At 43.1% G+C, this 17431-nt stretch overlaps 1 protein-coding gene across 5 annotated transcripts in view; it reads left to right on the top strand.

Moving 5' to 3' along the window:
• The first annotated feature begins 4173 nt into the window (after window positions 1–4173).
• LOC109869372 (mannosyl-oligosaccharide 1,2-alpha-mannosidase IB) overlaps window positions 4174–17431 on the top strand; it is a 146119-nt gene continuing 132861 nt past the window's right edge. Inside the window, exons 1-3 of one of the 5 annotated variants that reach the window (XM_020459463.2) lie at window positions 4174–4392; window positions 5028–5093; window positions 5707–6176. In XM_020459463.2, the coding sequence (XP_020315052.1) occupies window positions 5863–6176 (314 nt within the window). In that variant the 5' untranslated portion in view covers window positions 4174–4392; window positions 5028–5093; window positions 5707–5862. Of the gene's footprint in view, window positions 5094–5706; window positions 6177–17431 lie in introns of all 5 variants that reach the window. The other 4 variants (XM_031799179.1, XM_020459491.2, XM_020459472.2 and 1 more) reach the window with 4 other exon arrangements.

Below are 17431 nucleotides of genomic sequence, written 5' to 3'. Positions count from 1 at the left end.
TACAAAATTTTCCATCAAGATAGAACTGCCAAAGGGGGAGGAGTTGCAATCTACTGCAGAGATAGCCTGCAATGTTCTGTCATACTTTCCAGGTCTATGCCCAAACAGTTCGAGCTTCTAATTTTAAAAATGAATCTCTCTAGAAATAAGTCTCTCACTGTTGCCGCCTGTTATAGACCCCCCCTCAGCTCCCAGCTGTGCCCTGGACACCATATGTGAATTGATTGCCCCCCACCTATCTTCAGAGTTCGTTCAGTAAGGTGACCTAAACTGGTATATGCTTAACACCCCGGCAGTCCTACAATCTAAGCTAGATGCCCTCAATCTCACACAAATTATCAAGGAATCCACCCGGTACAACCCTAAATCCGTAAACATGGGCACCCTCATCGATATTATCCTGACCAACTTGTCCTCAAAATACACCTCTACTGTTTTCCTTCAGGATCTCAGTGATCACTGCCTCATTGACCTGCATCCGCTATGGGTCCGCGGTCAAACGACCAGCCCTCATCACTGTCAAACGCTCCCTAAAACAATTCTGCGAGCAGGCCTTTCTAATTGACCTGGCTCGGGTATCCTGGAAGGATATTGACCTCCCGTCAGTCGAGGATGCCTGGTAGTTCTTTAAAAGTAATTTCCTCACCATCTTAAATAAGCATGCCCCTTTCAAAAAATGTAGAACTAAGAACGGATATAGCCCTTGGTTCACTCCAGACCTGACTGCCCTCAACCAGCACAAAAACATCCTGTGGTGGACTGCACTAGCATCGAATAGTCCCCGCGATATGCAACTTTTCAGGGAAGTCAGAAACAAATACTCACAGTCAGTCAGGAAAGCAAAGACTAGCTTTTTCAAACAGAAATTTGCATCCTGTAGCTCTAACTCCAAAATGTTTTGGGACACTGTAAAGTCCATGGAGAATAAGAGCACCTCCTCCCAGCTGCCCACTGAACTGAGGCTAGGTAACACTGTCACCACTGATAAATCCTTGATAATCGAGAATTTCAATAAGCATTTCTCCACGGCTGGCCATGCTTTTCTCCTGGCTACCTCAACCGCGGGCCAACAGCTCCGCACCCCCCGCAGCAACTTGCCCAAGCCTCCCCAGCTTCTCCTTCACCCAAATCCAGATAGCAGATGTTCTGAAAGAACTGCAAACTTGGACCCGTACAAATCAGCTGGGCTAGACAATCTGGACCCTCTTTCTAAAATTATCCGCTGCCATTGTTGAAACCCCTATTACCAGTCTGTTCAACCTCTCTTCCGTATCATTCGAGATCCCTAAAGATTGGAAAGCTTTTGCAGTCATCCCCCTCTTCAAAGGGGGTGACACTCTAGACTCAAACTGTTATAGACCTATATCCATCTTGCCCTGCCTTTCTAAAGTCTTCAAAAGCGAAGTTAATAAACAGATCACTGACCATTTCGATTCCCACCGTACCTTCTCTGCTGTGCAATCTGGTTTCCGAGCTGGTCACGGGTGCACCTCAGCCACACTAAACGATATCATAACCGCCATCGATAAAATACAGTACTGTGCAGTCATCTTCATCGACCTGGCCAAGGCTTTCGCCTCTGTCAATCACCGTATTCCTATCGGCAGACTCAACAGCCTTCGTTTCTCAAATGACTGCCTCGCATGGTTCACCAACTACTTCTCAGATAGAGTTCAGTGTGAAATCGGAGGTCCTGTTGTCCGGACCTCTGGCAGTCTCTATGGGGGGTACCACAGGATTCAATTGTCGGGCTGACTCTTTTCTCTGCATAGATATCAACATTGTCGCTCTTGCTGCGCAAGATTCCCTGATCCACCTCTACGCAGATGACACCAATCTGTATACTTCTGGCCGTTCTTTGGACACTGTGTAAACAAACCTCCAAACAAGCTTCAATGCCATACAACACTCCTTCGGTGGCCTCCAACTGCTCTTAAACGCTAATAAAACTAAATGCATGCTTTTCAACCATTCGCTGCCCGCACCCGACCGCTAGACTAGCATCACTACTCTGGATGGTTCTGATGTAGAATATGTGGACAACTATAAATACCTACAGTGGGGAGAACAAGTATTTGATACACTGCCGATTTTGCAGGTTTTCCTACTTACAAAGCATGTAGAGGTCTGTAATTTTATTATAGGTACACTTCAACTGTGAGAGACGGAATCTAAAACAATAATCCAGAAAATCACATTGTATGATTTTTAAGTAATTAATTTGCTTTTTATTGCATGACAAGTTTGATCACCTACCAACCAGTAAGAATTCTGGCTCCCACAGACCTGTTAGTTTTTCTTTAAGAAGCCCTCCTGTTCTCCACTCATTACCTGTATTAACTGCACCTGTTTGAACTCGTTACCTGTATAAAAGACACCTGTCCACACACTCAATCAAACAGACTCCAACCTCTCCACAATGGCTAAGAGCAGAGGGCTGTGTAAGGACATCAGGGATAAAATTGTAGACCTGCACAAGGCTGGGATGGGCTACAGGACAATAGGCAAGCAGCTTGGTGAGAAGGCAACAACTGTTGGCGCAATTATTATAAAATGGAAGAAGTTCAAGATGACGGTCAATCACCCTCGGTCTGGGGCTCCATGCAAGATCTCACCTTGTGGGGCATCAATGATCATGAGGAAGGTGAGGGATCAGCCCAGAACTACACGGCAGGACCTGGTCAATGACCTGAAGAGAGCTGGGACCACAGTCTCAAAGAAAATGATTAGTAACATTAGTAACACACTACGCTGTCATGGATTAAAATCCTGTACCTATCATAGGTACAGTTGAAGTGTACCTATGATAAAAATGACAGACCTCTACATGCTTTGTATGTAGGAAAACCTGCAAAATCGGCAGTGTAACAAATACTTGTTCTCCCCACTGTAGGTGTCTGGCTAGACTGTAAACTCTCCTTCCAGACTCCTATTAAACCTCTCCAATCCAAAATTAAATCTAGAATCAGCTTCCTATTTCGCAACAAAGCCGCCTTCACTCACGCCGCCAAACATACCCTCGTAAAACTGACTATCCTACCGATCCTCGACTTCGGCGATGTCATTTACAAAATAGCCTCCAACACTACTCTGCATGCAGTCTATCACAGTGCCGTCCGTTTTGTCACCAAAGCCCCATATACCACCCACCACTGCGACCTGTATGCTCTGGTCGGCTGGCCCTCGCTACATATTCATTGCCAGACCCACTGGCTCCAGGTCATCTATAGGTCTATGCTAGGTAAAGCTCCGCCTTATCTCAGCTCACTGGTCACGATAACAACACCCACCCGTAGCACACGCTCCAGCAGGTGTATCTCACTGGTCATCCCCAAAGCCAACACCTGCTTTGTTTTAACATCAGCTATCTGAGCAGCTAACCAATCGCTGCAGCAGTACATAGCCCATCTGTAAATAGCCCATCCAATCTGCCTACCTCATCTCCATATTGTTTTATTTACTTTTCTGCTCTTTTCCACACTAGTATTTCTACTTGCACATGATCATCTGGACATCTATCACTCCAGTGTTAATTTGCTAAATTGTGATTACTTAGCTACTATGACCTATTTATTGCCTTACCTCCTCACACCATTTGCACACACTGTATATAGACTTTCTTTCTTTTCTATTGTGTTAGACTGTACTCTTGTTAATTCCATGTGTAACTCTGTGTTGTTGTTTGTGTCGCACTGCTTTGCTTTATCTTGGCCAGGTCGCAGTTGTAAATGAGAACTTGTTCTCAACTTGCCTACCTGGTGAAATAAAAATCAAATAAAAACATGGATTGTGTGTTTGTGCCATTTAGGGGGTGAATGGTCAAGACAAAATATGTAAGTTCCAGGTTTGTGTCAAGAACTGCAACGCTGCTGTTTATTTCACGCTCAACAGTTTCCGCGTGTCTTAATAATGATCCACCATCCAAAGGACATCCAGCCAATTTGACACAACTTTGTGAAGCATTGAAGTCAACCTTGGCCAGCATCCCTGTGAAATGCTTTCTTTTGACCAATCACATCTGATCTGATAATCAAAACACCTATTAGTGAAACAATATCAGAATTGGGCTGCCTGTCTAAACGCAGCCAGAACACTGCTAATTTACACAGATAAACACGTTGCAAATAGCCTTTCGAAATTGATAGACGCTCCCTAAATTTACCAGGCTGGAGAATGAGGGGAGGAGTTTTCGGTCTTTGCAGCAGTATCAACATGCCTGAACATAGACAGGGCTAGTTATCCACAACGAAAGAAGCAAAGTGGAAAGCAAAACTCTTAAAGGCAATCATAACTAGCTAGCTGAAGACATGAGCACATTTCTGAAAGCGGCTATTTGGAAACTGTGGACTAGGATGCTTTTCTGTCACCGATTTCCTCAAAGGCATAATTGAGGTGATGCAGCAGCAGCGAAACAATCGTAACGGACCGCCTCCGGTAGCTAGCTTACAGTAGCTAGCTAGGTAGATGCCTTTACAGAAAAAGGCGCAGTCTTTTGGCCAAGTCGTTTTACAAACCTCAACATATCCGAAAAAAGTTGCTAATATTACAATACAATATTGGGGGTGCACATGCATTTGTTTAATCAGTTAATGGTAGATAGTCAGTTTCTCCTTTAGCAATTTAGCTAGCTAGCCATCTAGCTGTGCTAGCCAAGCCTGTCAATTCAGCGGATGAACTTGGTATTCTGTGTAGACGCCGACATCAGACGTAGGGCCGTGTGAGGAAGCTGGGAAAATATATTGGGAGTATTCAACTAGCTAGCAGTACGTGTTGAATTTAACGGCAACATAACATTTTACCTGCGCATTTGTTTATGAAATGGTAATGGGGGAATTTCACGGTAATTTAGCTATTAAGGCTTCATTCTTGTCGATTATGCGACAATCGCTCGATGTTAATTTTTCACTGTTTGAAAGCTATGTATCCTGCTCAATTAGTTTACAACATTTAGTTAGTTAGGTATTAAACAATTTCTTAACTGTATTAATAGTTTGTCGTTGGGTTTGATTCGTTTTTTTGTTATCCAGTTCAGAACGTTAGCGTTCGGATCTCAACCAAACAACATGGATCAGAATGACAAAAGGATTTGCACGGTAAGATTGGTTTCCCCAAGCTGATTAACTAAATATTCTTAAGTGTTACTTGGAAGTATATTACAGTAAAAATTGTTTTTTAAATGTGTCGTCTCGCACTACATTTGTTATATGATAACTGACTAAACTCCACGGTGAAGAAGTGGAGTTTAGTACACTAGGTATCATTGAAGGGTGGTGGTGATGTGCATTGTTGGCGTAGTGTGTGGTGGCATCACGCGCTCACGCAGGTGTTTCTGCTATCTACGTAGCGCTATTTTATGTAACATCTGCTAGCCTGCATACCTAGAAATATCTTTCCCTTTTCAAACCGGTTTAACACATTTATTTGCCGACACTATTTGCCGACACGTTCTGTATGACTTGTCCTTATGGACAAACTAAGATTGTGTGCTTCATAAATATAGTACATTTCACCCTAGTCAGAAGCATGTGCTTATGTTTTCGTAAATGTAATGACTTTTAAAAGCCTCCAGTGTATTTTGAGTGTGACCTTTTTTATGCTATTTGTCTGACTGTAAGACAGGCAGTTTTCAGGCTAATCAACCATAGGATAATATCGGAGTAATGTAGCTACCTGCTATTTCCTCATTACTCTCTCCTTCAATTTCAGAATAAAACCCATACATTTACTGGTGACCAGTCACTTCACTGAGGGACCACGACACTTGATTTCTGGACACGTACTTGCCGCCACAATGAGATAATACAGTAGCAGATAACACAGCTGTGACATTTGTCCACCCTGAGTTGTTTTCCACAATCCAACATGACCACACCAGCTCTACTGCCACTGTCGGGCCGCAGGATACCCACCCTGTCACCCGGTGCCGCCTCTTTCCCACACCACAGGGCCACCCTGAGGCTCTCAGAGAAGTTTATCCTGCTCCTCATCCTCAGTGCCTTCATCACTTTATGCTTTGGAGCTTTCTTCTTCCTCCCGGACAACTCAAAACACAAGCGCTTCGACCTGGGCTTGGAGGACGTGCTGATTCCGCACATCGAGGCGCCCAAGGGAGCTAAGCATCCTGGTGGACAGGTGGTCATACATGGACAGGGGGACCATGATGAACACAGACACAGGTAAGAGATGCTGAGGGCTGCTCACCTGTTGCTCCCTAAACTTTACACATGTCAGTGTGAATTAAAATGCATTACAAAAGTGCAATCTCTAAAGCAACTCTAACTAGGCTACATTTATTAGACACTGCTTTTATTTAAACACATTTTTCAAATGTAACCTTTTATTTAACGAGGCACATCAGTTAAGAATAAATTCTTATTTGGAATGATGGCCAAAACCAGACGATGCTGGGCCAATCAAATCAAATCAAATTTATTTATATAGCCCTTCGTACATCAGCTGATATCTCAAAGTGCTGTACAGAAACCCAGCCTAAAACCCCAAACAGCAAGCAATGCAGGTGTAGAAGCACGGTGGCTAGGAAAAACTCCCTAGAAAGGCCAATACCTAGGAAGAAACCTAGAGAGGAACCAGGCTATGTGGGGTGGCCAGTCCTCTTCTGGCTGTGCCGGGTGGAGATTATAACAGAACATGGTCAAGATGTTCAATGTTCATAAATGACCAGCATGGTCGAATAATAATAAGGCAGAACAGTTGAAACTAGAGCAGCAGCACAGTCAGGTGGAAGTTGAAACTGGAGCAGCAGCATGGCCAGGTAGACTGGGGACAGCAAGGAGTCATCATGTCAGGTAGTCCTGGGGCATGGTCCTAGGGCTCAGGTCAGTTGAAACTGGAACAGCAGCATGGCCAGGTGGACTGGGGACAGCAAGGAGTCATCATGTCAGGTAGTCCTGGGGCATGGTCCTAGGGCTCAGGTCCTCCGAGAGAGAGAAAGAAAGAGAGAAGGAGAGAATTAGAGAACGCACACTTAGATTCACACAGGACACCGAATAGGACAGGAGAAGTACTCCAGATATAACAAACTGACCCCAGCCCCCCGACACATAAACTACTGCAGCATAACTACTGGAGGCTGAGACAGGAGGGGTCAGGAGACACTGTGGCCCCATCCGAGGACACCCCCGGACAGGGCCAAACAGGAAGGATATAACCCCACCCACTTTGCCAAAGCACAGCCCCCACACCACTAGAGGGATATCTTCAACCACCAACTGCAGTCACAATTGTGCGCCGCCCTGTGACTGCTTTGAAGAAAGAGGAGCAGAGAAATCATCTATGTAGAACTCAACTGCTTATTGGGACCTCAGTAGCATTTACATAAAATAACACTGTCTGTCTGGTCTGTATCTCCAGCAAATTGTTTGTCCACAGATCTTATTCAAGAGCTACCAGAGTACATTCACATGACTCTAAAAATCCAGGTTGGAAAGGAAAGGGAGATACCTAGTGAGTTGAACAACTGAATGTATTCAACTGAAATGTGTCTTCTGCATTTCATACCTAGGGGTGAGGAATGGCCACTGAAACCAACATAATAAGAACTCCTGTAAGCCTTTATGCATCTGGGTTACTCTCAACCTTGTTCGCACAGGCAGTTTTAAAGCGACTCCAATCATATTTTTTTGCGTATTCGAGTATGTTATTTTTCATGCCGTCTGAACAGTCAAAAAGCACATGGAATCGGAAGTTTCTATGCACATTTCAAACCATCTATGAAGGTGGTTCGAAATCCGATACAAATCTGATTACTGTCCATGCAACTTGTCTGAAAGGTCAAATTAGATTTATTTGACCAAGTCGTTTTTAGATTATTTGGCATATCTCATTGCTTGCAAGCTACTCTGAATTTGACAAGAACATGTGGTAGCTGCCTAAATGACTACTGCCCCGTAGCACTCACGTTGGTAGCCATGAAGTGCTTTGAAAGGCTGGTCATGGCTCACAACAGCATCCTCCCGGATACCCTAGACCCTCTCCAATTCGCATACCGCCCCAACAGATCCACAGATGACGCAATCTCAGTCGCACTCTACTGTACACTACCCTTTCCCACCTGGACAAAAGGAACACCTATCTGAGAATGCTGTTCATTGACTGCAGCTCAGAGTTTAACACCATAGTGCCCACAAAGCTCATCGCTAAGGACCCTGGGATTAAACACCTCCCTCTGCAACTGGATCCTGGACTTCTTGACGGGTCACCCCCGGTGGTAAGGTTAGGCAACAACGCGTCTGCTACGCTGATCCTCAACACTTGGGCCCCTCAGGGCTGTGCTTAGTCCCCTCCTGTATTCCATGTTCACCCACGACTGCGTGGCCAAACATGACTCCAACACCATCATTAAGTTTGCTGATGACACAACAGTGGTAGGCCTGATCACCGACAACGATGAGACAGAGGAAGTCAGAGACCTGGCCGTGTGGTGCCATGACAGCAACTTCTCCCTCAATGTGAGCAAGACAAAGGAGCTGAACGTGGACTACAGGAAAAGGCGTGCCGAACAGGTCCCCATTAACATTGACAGGGCTGTAGTGGAGCGGGTCGAGAGTTTGAAGTTCCTTGGTGTCCACATCACCAACGAAGTATCATGGTCCAAGACAGTCGTGAAGAATGTCTGGAGACTGAAAAGATTTGTCATGGGTCCCCAGATCCTCAAAAGGTTCTAGAGCTGCACCATCGGGAGCATCCTGACTGGTTGCATCACAGCCTGGTATGGCAACTGCTCGGCATCTGACTGTAAGGCACTACAGAGGGGTAGTTAGTTTGGCCTAGTACATCACTGGGGCCAAGCTTCCTGCCATCCAAGACCTATATAATAGGCAGTGTGTGAGGAAAGCCCATAAAATTGTCAGACTCCAGTCACCCAAGTTATAGACTTTTCTCTTCTACTGCACGGAAAGCGGTACCAGAATGCCAAGTCTAGAACCAAAGGGCTCCTTTACAGCTTCTACCCCCAATCCGTAAGACTGCTGAACAATTAACCAAATGGCCACTGGATTATTTACATTGTCACCCATTTGTTTTGTACACTGCTGCTACTCTCTACACATTACCTCGACTAACCTGTACATCGCACATTTACTCGGTACCGTTATAATTTTTTTCTCTGTACCTTGATTTTTTTCTGTTACTTTTTATAATTTTTTTACTTAGTTTATTTGGTAAATATTTTGTAAATCAACAGTGCAGTTCAATAATAGTTAAGGGCTTGTAAGTAAGCATTTCACTGTTTCACATGTATTTGGCGCATGTGGCAAAGCTTGATTTGAAGCTTGTTAATTGTTTACAAAAAGATGAGTGAATGTGCTGGAATGCTAAATGGCTACCTAACTAGTTGACTGCTGTAGCTAGACATAAAGGACTTGTTTTAAAAGTTGGATCATCCTTTTGAGGCTTTAAGAGTTCTTACACTGATTTTGAACATTCAAAGCAACTGGGACATGTCCATGGCATGCACTGTCACTTTGGTGGTGCACTCAGAAGTTATGTCGCAAACTAATCAGCCTACACTGCTTACACATCCGTCTTTACTATGACAACTAGCATTGCCATGTCATGAAATGACTGCTGTCTGAACACAACACATCTGATGTGGTCACTTGTAACTTGCTGTTTGGACAGCCAGTATTCCAAAAGGGATTTGAAAAATAACTTATTTGGGCATTAAGGCCTGCAAGGCCTTAGATTCTCACACCTAGCTTTTGGTTAATTACTTTGTGTACAGGTTGTGTAAGACTGAACTTGAGGTGCTGCTGATGTGTTCCTGATTGGGAGACAAACCTGGCAAATTGGAGAACATTGCAAAAAGAGGTTGTAATCACCATTTGACTGACATTTGTCTCTACTGACTGTGTTCAACTCATTGAACTGGTGAATGAACACACACACACTTTCTGCGGTGAATCTGCTGGAGTTGACAAGTGCTTCACAAAGAATGAAAGTAGGTCACTACTAGCACTAGTATTTTAGTAACTAGCGTGCCCCTCGTTTTCCTCCTAATTTTTAACCTACTGTAACGTTTAGATTTACCTGTAAATTATTTATCGCAAAAATCAGGGCCCCTGTTTACTGTAGGCTGCCGTTTGCTTGCCTGTGAGAGGTGGGTAAGGTGGAGTTGTCCCGAGAGGTGTATTGTGGGCATTTGTGAAGCAGTCTTTAGATGTAGAGAGCAGTAAGTGTTAAAAGCTTTTTCTCTACTGCTCGCTCTGCAGTGACCTCTATCACCACCTCTGAGGCGTGTTTTTATTTTTCTGTTTGTCATTGAACTTGCCATAGCTTACATTGACGTGGCCTGCCCAAAATAAACTATTTATTGCTGTTTGATGCCTGGGAAGAGATGAGGCTGGGATCAGAAATAAGTGGTAGGCTACATAGCAGTGTGAACAACACTGCAGTAGTCACTACTGTATTGCTGAAGTAAAGAGGGTTTTGCTATGTTTCAGTCGCTTACTGTAGATGGGTTTAGTTTTCATTGAAAGAAGGTAATGGTGTTGGTGGCAGCCTCAGACAATGGCATCACTGCCAACTGAAATGGGCTTAACAGGTGGGGTTTGAGGGGGTGGGATATGGTGAGTGTTCATGTTCTACATGAAGAATGTTGAACGAACATTCTGAGTTTAACCTCCCAGAACCATTAATTAGTTTGTTTTAGTTTTTTTTCTTTCTTGGCTGTGTTTTTGTCGCTCACAGCTTATGGAAATATATTCGGCTTTGCATTTTTTTTAACAGCCGACTCAGCCATTAGCAAAACATCGTCATCGTGTGTTAGTGAGGACAGTGTTCAAACGGGCCCTGAATGAGTACAAGGAGGATAATAAAAAAATCCCCTCAGGAAATATGTTCTAGGAGAATAACTAGAGTCCAGATTTATTATTATTACTTTGTGCCATGGGTTTTCTTCTTTTGTTCCTGTATATGTTTCAGATATGGAAGTTGGTTTTAAGTGCATGTTTAGCTCCACGTCTGGTTTGGCACTCTCCCTGTACTGTCCTCTGGATCGGCCTATTGTTTCCGAAGGTGTTGTGATTTCTTGGCAGTGACATTAAATTGTAAAGGATTGAATCCTTGGCTCACGTGCTTTTAACTCTCAGCTTGAAGTGAGTTCAGTATACTCTCGTAAACATGACTAGAATTTTGTGTGCTGTGTTCATTATTTATTTATGCCTATGGTTGAGTTGAACGTTAAGCTTGAGGGTGAGTTGAGAAATCCATTAGGAATTACTGACAGATCTGAAGTTGTTTAGATATTTGTTACATGTTTTCGGTCAGTTTGTTTTGAATCCTATCAACACATCTAGTTATCTGACGGGTTCAGCCAGTGTTCACCAAACAGATTTTGGGAAAGGATGCACGTATTCATAGGCATCACTGTTATTGTTCATGAAAGAGCACAATTAATTGTGTGTGTATTTTTATATATTTTTATAAATTAGGGCCGATTTTCAAGTTTTCATAACAATCGGTAATCTGCATTTTTGGACTCCGATCATGGCCGATTACATTGCACTCCACGAGGAGACTGCGTGACTGACTACCTGTTATGCGAGTGCAGCAAGAAGCCAAGGTAAGGTGCTAGCTAGCATTAAACAATCTTATAAAAAACAATGAATATTAACATAATCACTAGTTAACTACACATGGTTGACGATATTACTAGTTTATCTAGCTTGTCCTGCGTTGCATATAATCGATGTGGTGCCCATTAATTTATCATTGAATCATAGCCTACTTCGCCAAATGGGTGATTTTAACAAGCTCATTCTCAAAAATGGCACTGTCGTTGCACCAATTTGTACCAAACCATAAACATCAACGCCTTTCTTAAAATCAATAGACAACTATATATTTTTAAACGTGCAAATTTAGTTAATATTTCCTGCTTTCACACATTTATTTTAACTTGGGAAATTGTCACTTCCCTTGCGTTCTGTGCAACAGAGTCAGGGTATATGCAGCAGTTTGGGCAGCATGGCTCGTTGCAAACTGTGTGAAGGCTATTTATTCCTAACAAAAACAGCCAACTTCGCCAAACGGGGGATGATTTAACAAAAGCGCATTTGCGAAAAAAGCATAATCGTTGCACAAATGTACCTAACCATAAACATCAATGCCTTTCTTAAAATCAATACACAAGTATATTTGATTAAACCTGCATATTTAGTTATAAGAAATCCAGGTTAGCAGGCAATATTAAACTGGGGAAATTGTGTCACTTCTCTTGTGTTCATTGCACGCAAAGTCAGGGTATTAATTTGCCAGAATTTTACGTAATGATGACATAACATTGAAGGTTGTGCAATGGAACAGGAATATTTAGACTTATGGATGCCACCCGTTAGATAAAGTATGGAACGGTTCCGTATTTCACTTAAAGAATAAACATTTTGTTTTCGATATGATAGTTTCCGGATTTGACCATACTAAAGACCTAGGCTCGTATTTCTGTGTGTTTTATGTTATAATTAAATATATGATTTGATAGAGCAGTCTGACTGAGCGGTGGTAGGCAGCAGCAGGCTCTTAAGCATTCATTCAAACAGCACTTTTGTGCGTTTGCCATCAGCTCTTCGCTGTGCTTCAAGCATTGCACTGTTTATGACTTCAAGTCTATCCACTCCCGAGCTAGTTAGCGGGGTGTGCTCTAATAGTGTTTCAATCGGTGACGTCGCTCGCTCTGAGACCTTAAAGTAGTTGTTCTCCTTGCTCTGCAAGGGCCGCGGCTTTTGTGGAGCGATGGGTAACGATGCATCTAGGGTAGCTGTTGTCGATGTGTTCCTGGTTGGAGCCCAAGTAGGGGGAGGAGAGGAATGGAAGCTATACTGTTACACTGGCAATACTAAAGTGCCTAAAATAATTTCCAATAGTCAAAGGTATATGAAATACAAATGGTATAGGGAGAAATAGTCCTATAATAACTACAACCTAAAACTTCTTACCTGGGAATGTTGACGACTCATGTTAAAAGGAACCACCAGCTTTCATATGTTCTCATGTCCTGAGCAATGAACTTAAACGTTAGCTTTTTTACATGGCACATATTGCACTTTTACTTTCTTCTCCATTTTGTTTTTGCATTATTTAAACCAAATTGGACATGTTTGATTATTTATTTGAGGCTAAATTGATTTTATTGATGTATTAAGTTAAACTAAAAGTGTTAATTCAGTATTGTTGTAATGGTCATTATTACAAAAAAAAAAACAAAAAAAAAAGTCTGATTTTAATCGGTATCGGCATAATTTTGGTCCTCCAATAATCGGTATCGGCGTTGACAAATCATATTCTGTCAACCTCATCTCACACACACGCACACACAGAGTACCAGTCAAAAGTTTGAACACCTACTCATTCCAGGATTTTTTAATTTTTACTATTTTCTACCTTGTAGAATAATAGTGAAGACATCAAAACTAGTGAATAACACACATGGAATCATGTAGTAAACAAAGTGTTGAACAAGTGAAAATATATTTGAGATTCTTTAAATAGCTACCCTTTACCTTGACAGCTTTGCACACTCTTGGCATTCTCTCAACCAGCTTCATGAGGTAGTCACCTGGAATGCATTTGAATTAACAGGTGTGCCTTGTTAAAAGTTTAATTTGTGGAACTTCTTTCCTTAATGCGTTTGAGCCAATCAGTTATGACAAGGTAGGGGTGGTACACAGAAGACCGCCCTATTTGGTAAAATACCAAGTCTAATATTATTGGCAAGAACAGTTCAAATAAGCAAGAGAAATGACATTCCATCATTCCTTTAACACATGAAGCTCAGTCAATCTGGAAAATGTAAAGAACTTTGAAAGTTTATTCAAGTGCCGTCGCAAAAACCATTAAGCGCTATGATGAAACTGGCTCTCATGAGGACCGCCACAGGAAAGGACGACCCAGAGTTACCTCTACTGCAGAGGATCAGTTAGTTACTAGTCTGAGAAATTGCAGCCCAAATAAATGCTTCAGAGTTCACGTAACAGACACATCTCAACATCAACTGTTCAGAGGAGACTGCGTGAATCAGGCCTTCATGGTCGAATTGCTGCAAAGAAACCACTACTAAAAGACACCAATAAGAATAGACTTGCTTGGGTTAAGAAGCACAAGCAATGGACATTGGACCGGTGGAAATCTGTCCTTTGGTCTGATGAGTCCAAATTTGAGATTTCTGTTTCCAACTGCCGTGTCTTTGTGAGAAGCAGAGTAGGTGAATGGATAATCTCTGCGTGTGTGGTCCCCCCCCCGAAGCCTGGAGGAGGTGTGGGGGTGCTTTTCTGGTGACACCGTCAGTGATTTATTTAGTATTCAAGGCACACTTAATATGCCATCCCATCTGCTTTGCGCTTAGTGGGACGATCATTTGTTTTTCAACAGGACAATGACCCAACACACCTCCAGGCTGTATAAGGGCTATTTGACGAAGAAGGAGAGTGATGGAGTGCTGCCTCAGATGACTTGGCCTCTACAATCACATGACTTCAACCCAATTGAGATGGTTTGGGATTAGTCGGACCGCAGAGTGAGGGAGAAGCAGCCAGCAAGTGCTCAGCATATGTTGGTATTCCTTCAAGACTGTTTTTAAATTATTATTATTTTTATTTTACCTTTTATTTTACTAGGCAAGTCAGTTAACAAATTCTTATTTTCAATGACGGCCTAGGAACAGTGGGTTAACTGCCTGTTCAGGGGCAGAACGACACATTTTGTACCTTGTCAGCTCGGGGATTTGAACTTGCAACCTTTCTGTTGCTAAACCTTTCGGTTGCTAGTCCAATGCTCTAACCACTAGGCTACCCTAGTATGCAAAGGGTGGCTATTTTGAAGAACCTCAAATATAAAATATATTTAGATTTGGTGGATTTTTTTGTTGTTGCTTACTATATGAGTCCATATGTGTACTTTCATAGTTTTGACAACTTCACTATTATTCTGCAATGTAGAAAATAGTACAAATGAAGAAAAACCCTTTAATGAATATGTGTGTCAATTTTTGACTGGTACTGTATATTTCTTAAATATCTCTGTCTGCCAAGTCGGTAAGAGATTGATCTGGTCCCTTGAAGGAACAATTTGCCCAACCAGTGTCATCATGCCAGAGCCAGCCTTAGCAGGGTTGGGATCAATTCATGAATAAAAAAAATAGCCTACTCGCAGAGTCTGTGTGCTAGTCTTCCGTAGTAGGTGCATCCGTCTCTGCCAGAGGAAACCCGATACCAGAGCTGTGGTTGCACTGAGCCACAGGTAAATGTAATTACATATACCTAACTATTCTAACAATCTGGGTCATAGTTCAGCCTGACACCCCAGCCTGCTGATTTATCATAATTGGTGTGATCTTAGGAATCATACCTCTGTTCTGTGCTTCATTCTCTCCATGTCAGACACAAACCGCATGACTAGATTCATCTGCAGCTCTCTCTGTGTGTGTGTGTGTGTGTGTGTGTGTGTGTGTGTGAGCATTGCACTGAACCGTGACTAATAATACACTCACATATACACACGTGCGCACACACCTCTCCCATCTTGGTGTGGAGGAGCTTATGGAACAAAACTTATTGGATTGCAGATCTGGTGAAACCAGTGACAGGCAGCCCTTCACACTGAGAAGGAAGCATGTGTGTGTGACTGCACTTCTAAAATGGGTTCCTGATCCACTGGCTCTCAGAATATAGCTGAACACCTCCAGGTCACCATGGGTACTGTCATCTCATCATACATGATTAGGCCTACTACCAATATATGCTGCTGCTTCAGTGGGGGGGGGGGGGGGGGGGGGGGGGGGTTTAATCACGTGAAATTGGTGTAACCAAGAACACCATGCAGAGCAATGGGGAGGCTTTGGTGTTCTCATTCTCTTTTACTAACATGCTGTTTAATTTTTTTTTTATCAACCCCCCCCCAAACAAAAGAACCTGCAGAACACCAACAAACAGTCACAAAGTTGTCATACACTATTTCATCTGAGAAGCATGCGACAGGCTTTAGACTGTTGGAAAGCTGGCATTACTGCTTGTTGTGCTAGGGGAACTCATTCACTGGGTTGAATCCATGGTGAAAGACTCATGTCGCAGGGATTTCTCTCTGTGAATACACTACCCGGGTCAGCTTTGCTGGCTGTTCATGAATAATGTATTATGTGTGGGAACAGCTGGGCATCTGCTTTCACTTATGACCCATAAAGTGGATCTCCTCTCAGGGCTCCTCAGGCTCTGGAGCCAAACATGAGCTCTGTGTCTCTTCTCTCCCACCCACCTACCAGTTTCTGCCATCCATGAAATGGCTAGGCAACTTAATGGCCCTAGATCTGGGATTTTCATGCATGTGCTGTAGATGGTTTTTGTCTTTCTGACGATCCCAGAATGTACTCAAGCTGTAAACGGTTTTGTGTGTGTGTGTTTAAGAGGAGGGGTAGAGAAGGGCAGACTGGTCTGAGAAGGTGCAACACAAACAAAACCCCAGAGACACAAGACTAACGTGACTGGGAGATCTATGCTACATGGTTATTGAAAGACAACCATCGAGAAATGTGGTTGAAATAGAGTACAAAACATGAGGGACACCTTAATAATATTGAGTTACAACCCGCCTCAATTTGTTAGGGTGTGGACTCTACAATTTCATGTCCTTTGGGTGGTGGACCATTTTTGATAACTGTTGGAAACTGTTGATTGTGGAAAAACCCAGCAGCATTGCAGTTCTTGGCCCAAACCGGTGCGCCTGGCACCTACTACCATACCCCGTTCAAAGGCACTTAAATCTTTTCTTGTCCATTCACCCTCTGAATGGCATACATACACAATCCATGTCTCAAGGCTTCAAAATCATTCTTTAACCAGTCTCCTCCCCTTCATCTACTCTGGCTGAAGTAGATTTAGCAGGCGACATCAAGGTATCATAGCTTTGGTATTCACCCAGTCTGTCATGGAAAGAGCAAATGTTCCTAAGATTTTGTACACTCGATGTATGACTAGACTAATAGAAGGCCATCAAGATAAACATGATGGCTATACACATTTCTAGAGAAAGAAACACAAGAATCCATCAATACAGAGCACATTGCTGAAAAGCCAATCAATTCAGTAACACACACACACACCCACACACAGTTTCCATGCTGCAGCAGTCAGACTCAGCTGTAAGTGAACTGCAGGGCCCATGACTAAAACAGTCCGAAGCTGGATTCATCATGGACTTAGTGCTCTGTCACAAAGCGCTAATCAGCCCAGACCCCATAAGGGAAGGGAGAAACCAATGGAGAAGGCTCTCCCAGGATCCTGCACATTACTCAGGGACGACAGTGTCAGCCAGCCATGGTGCCAGCACCTGCCTGAGCAGAGCGTTTGACTCGTCATCACCAGTTGGAGTGTCTCACTTTGCCTCCGTTTGTCTGCTCCAAGCTGCTCCCGCTCGTTAATGGTGA

Source organism: Oncorhynchus kisutch, linkage group LG2 (assembly GCF_002021735.2).
Source record: "Oncorhynchus kisutch isolate 150728-3 linkage group LG2, Okis_V2, whole genome shotgun sequence".
Classification (NCBI taxonomy): domain Eukaryota; kingdom Metazoa; phylum Chordata; class Actinopteri; order Salmoniformes; family Salmonidae; genus Oncorhynchus; species Oncorhynchus kisutch.
The sequence above is the reverse complement of the archived record's forward strand: the minus strand, read 5'-3'. Positions and strand labels throughout refer to the sequence as shown.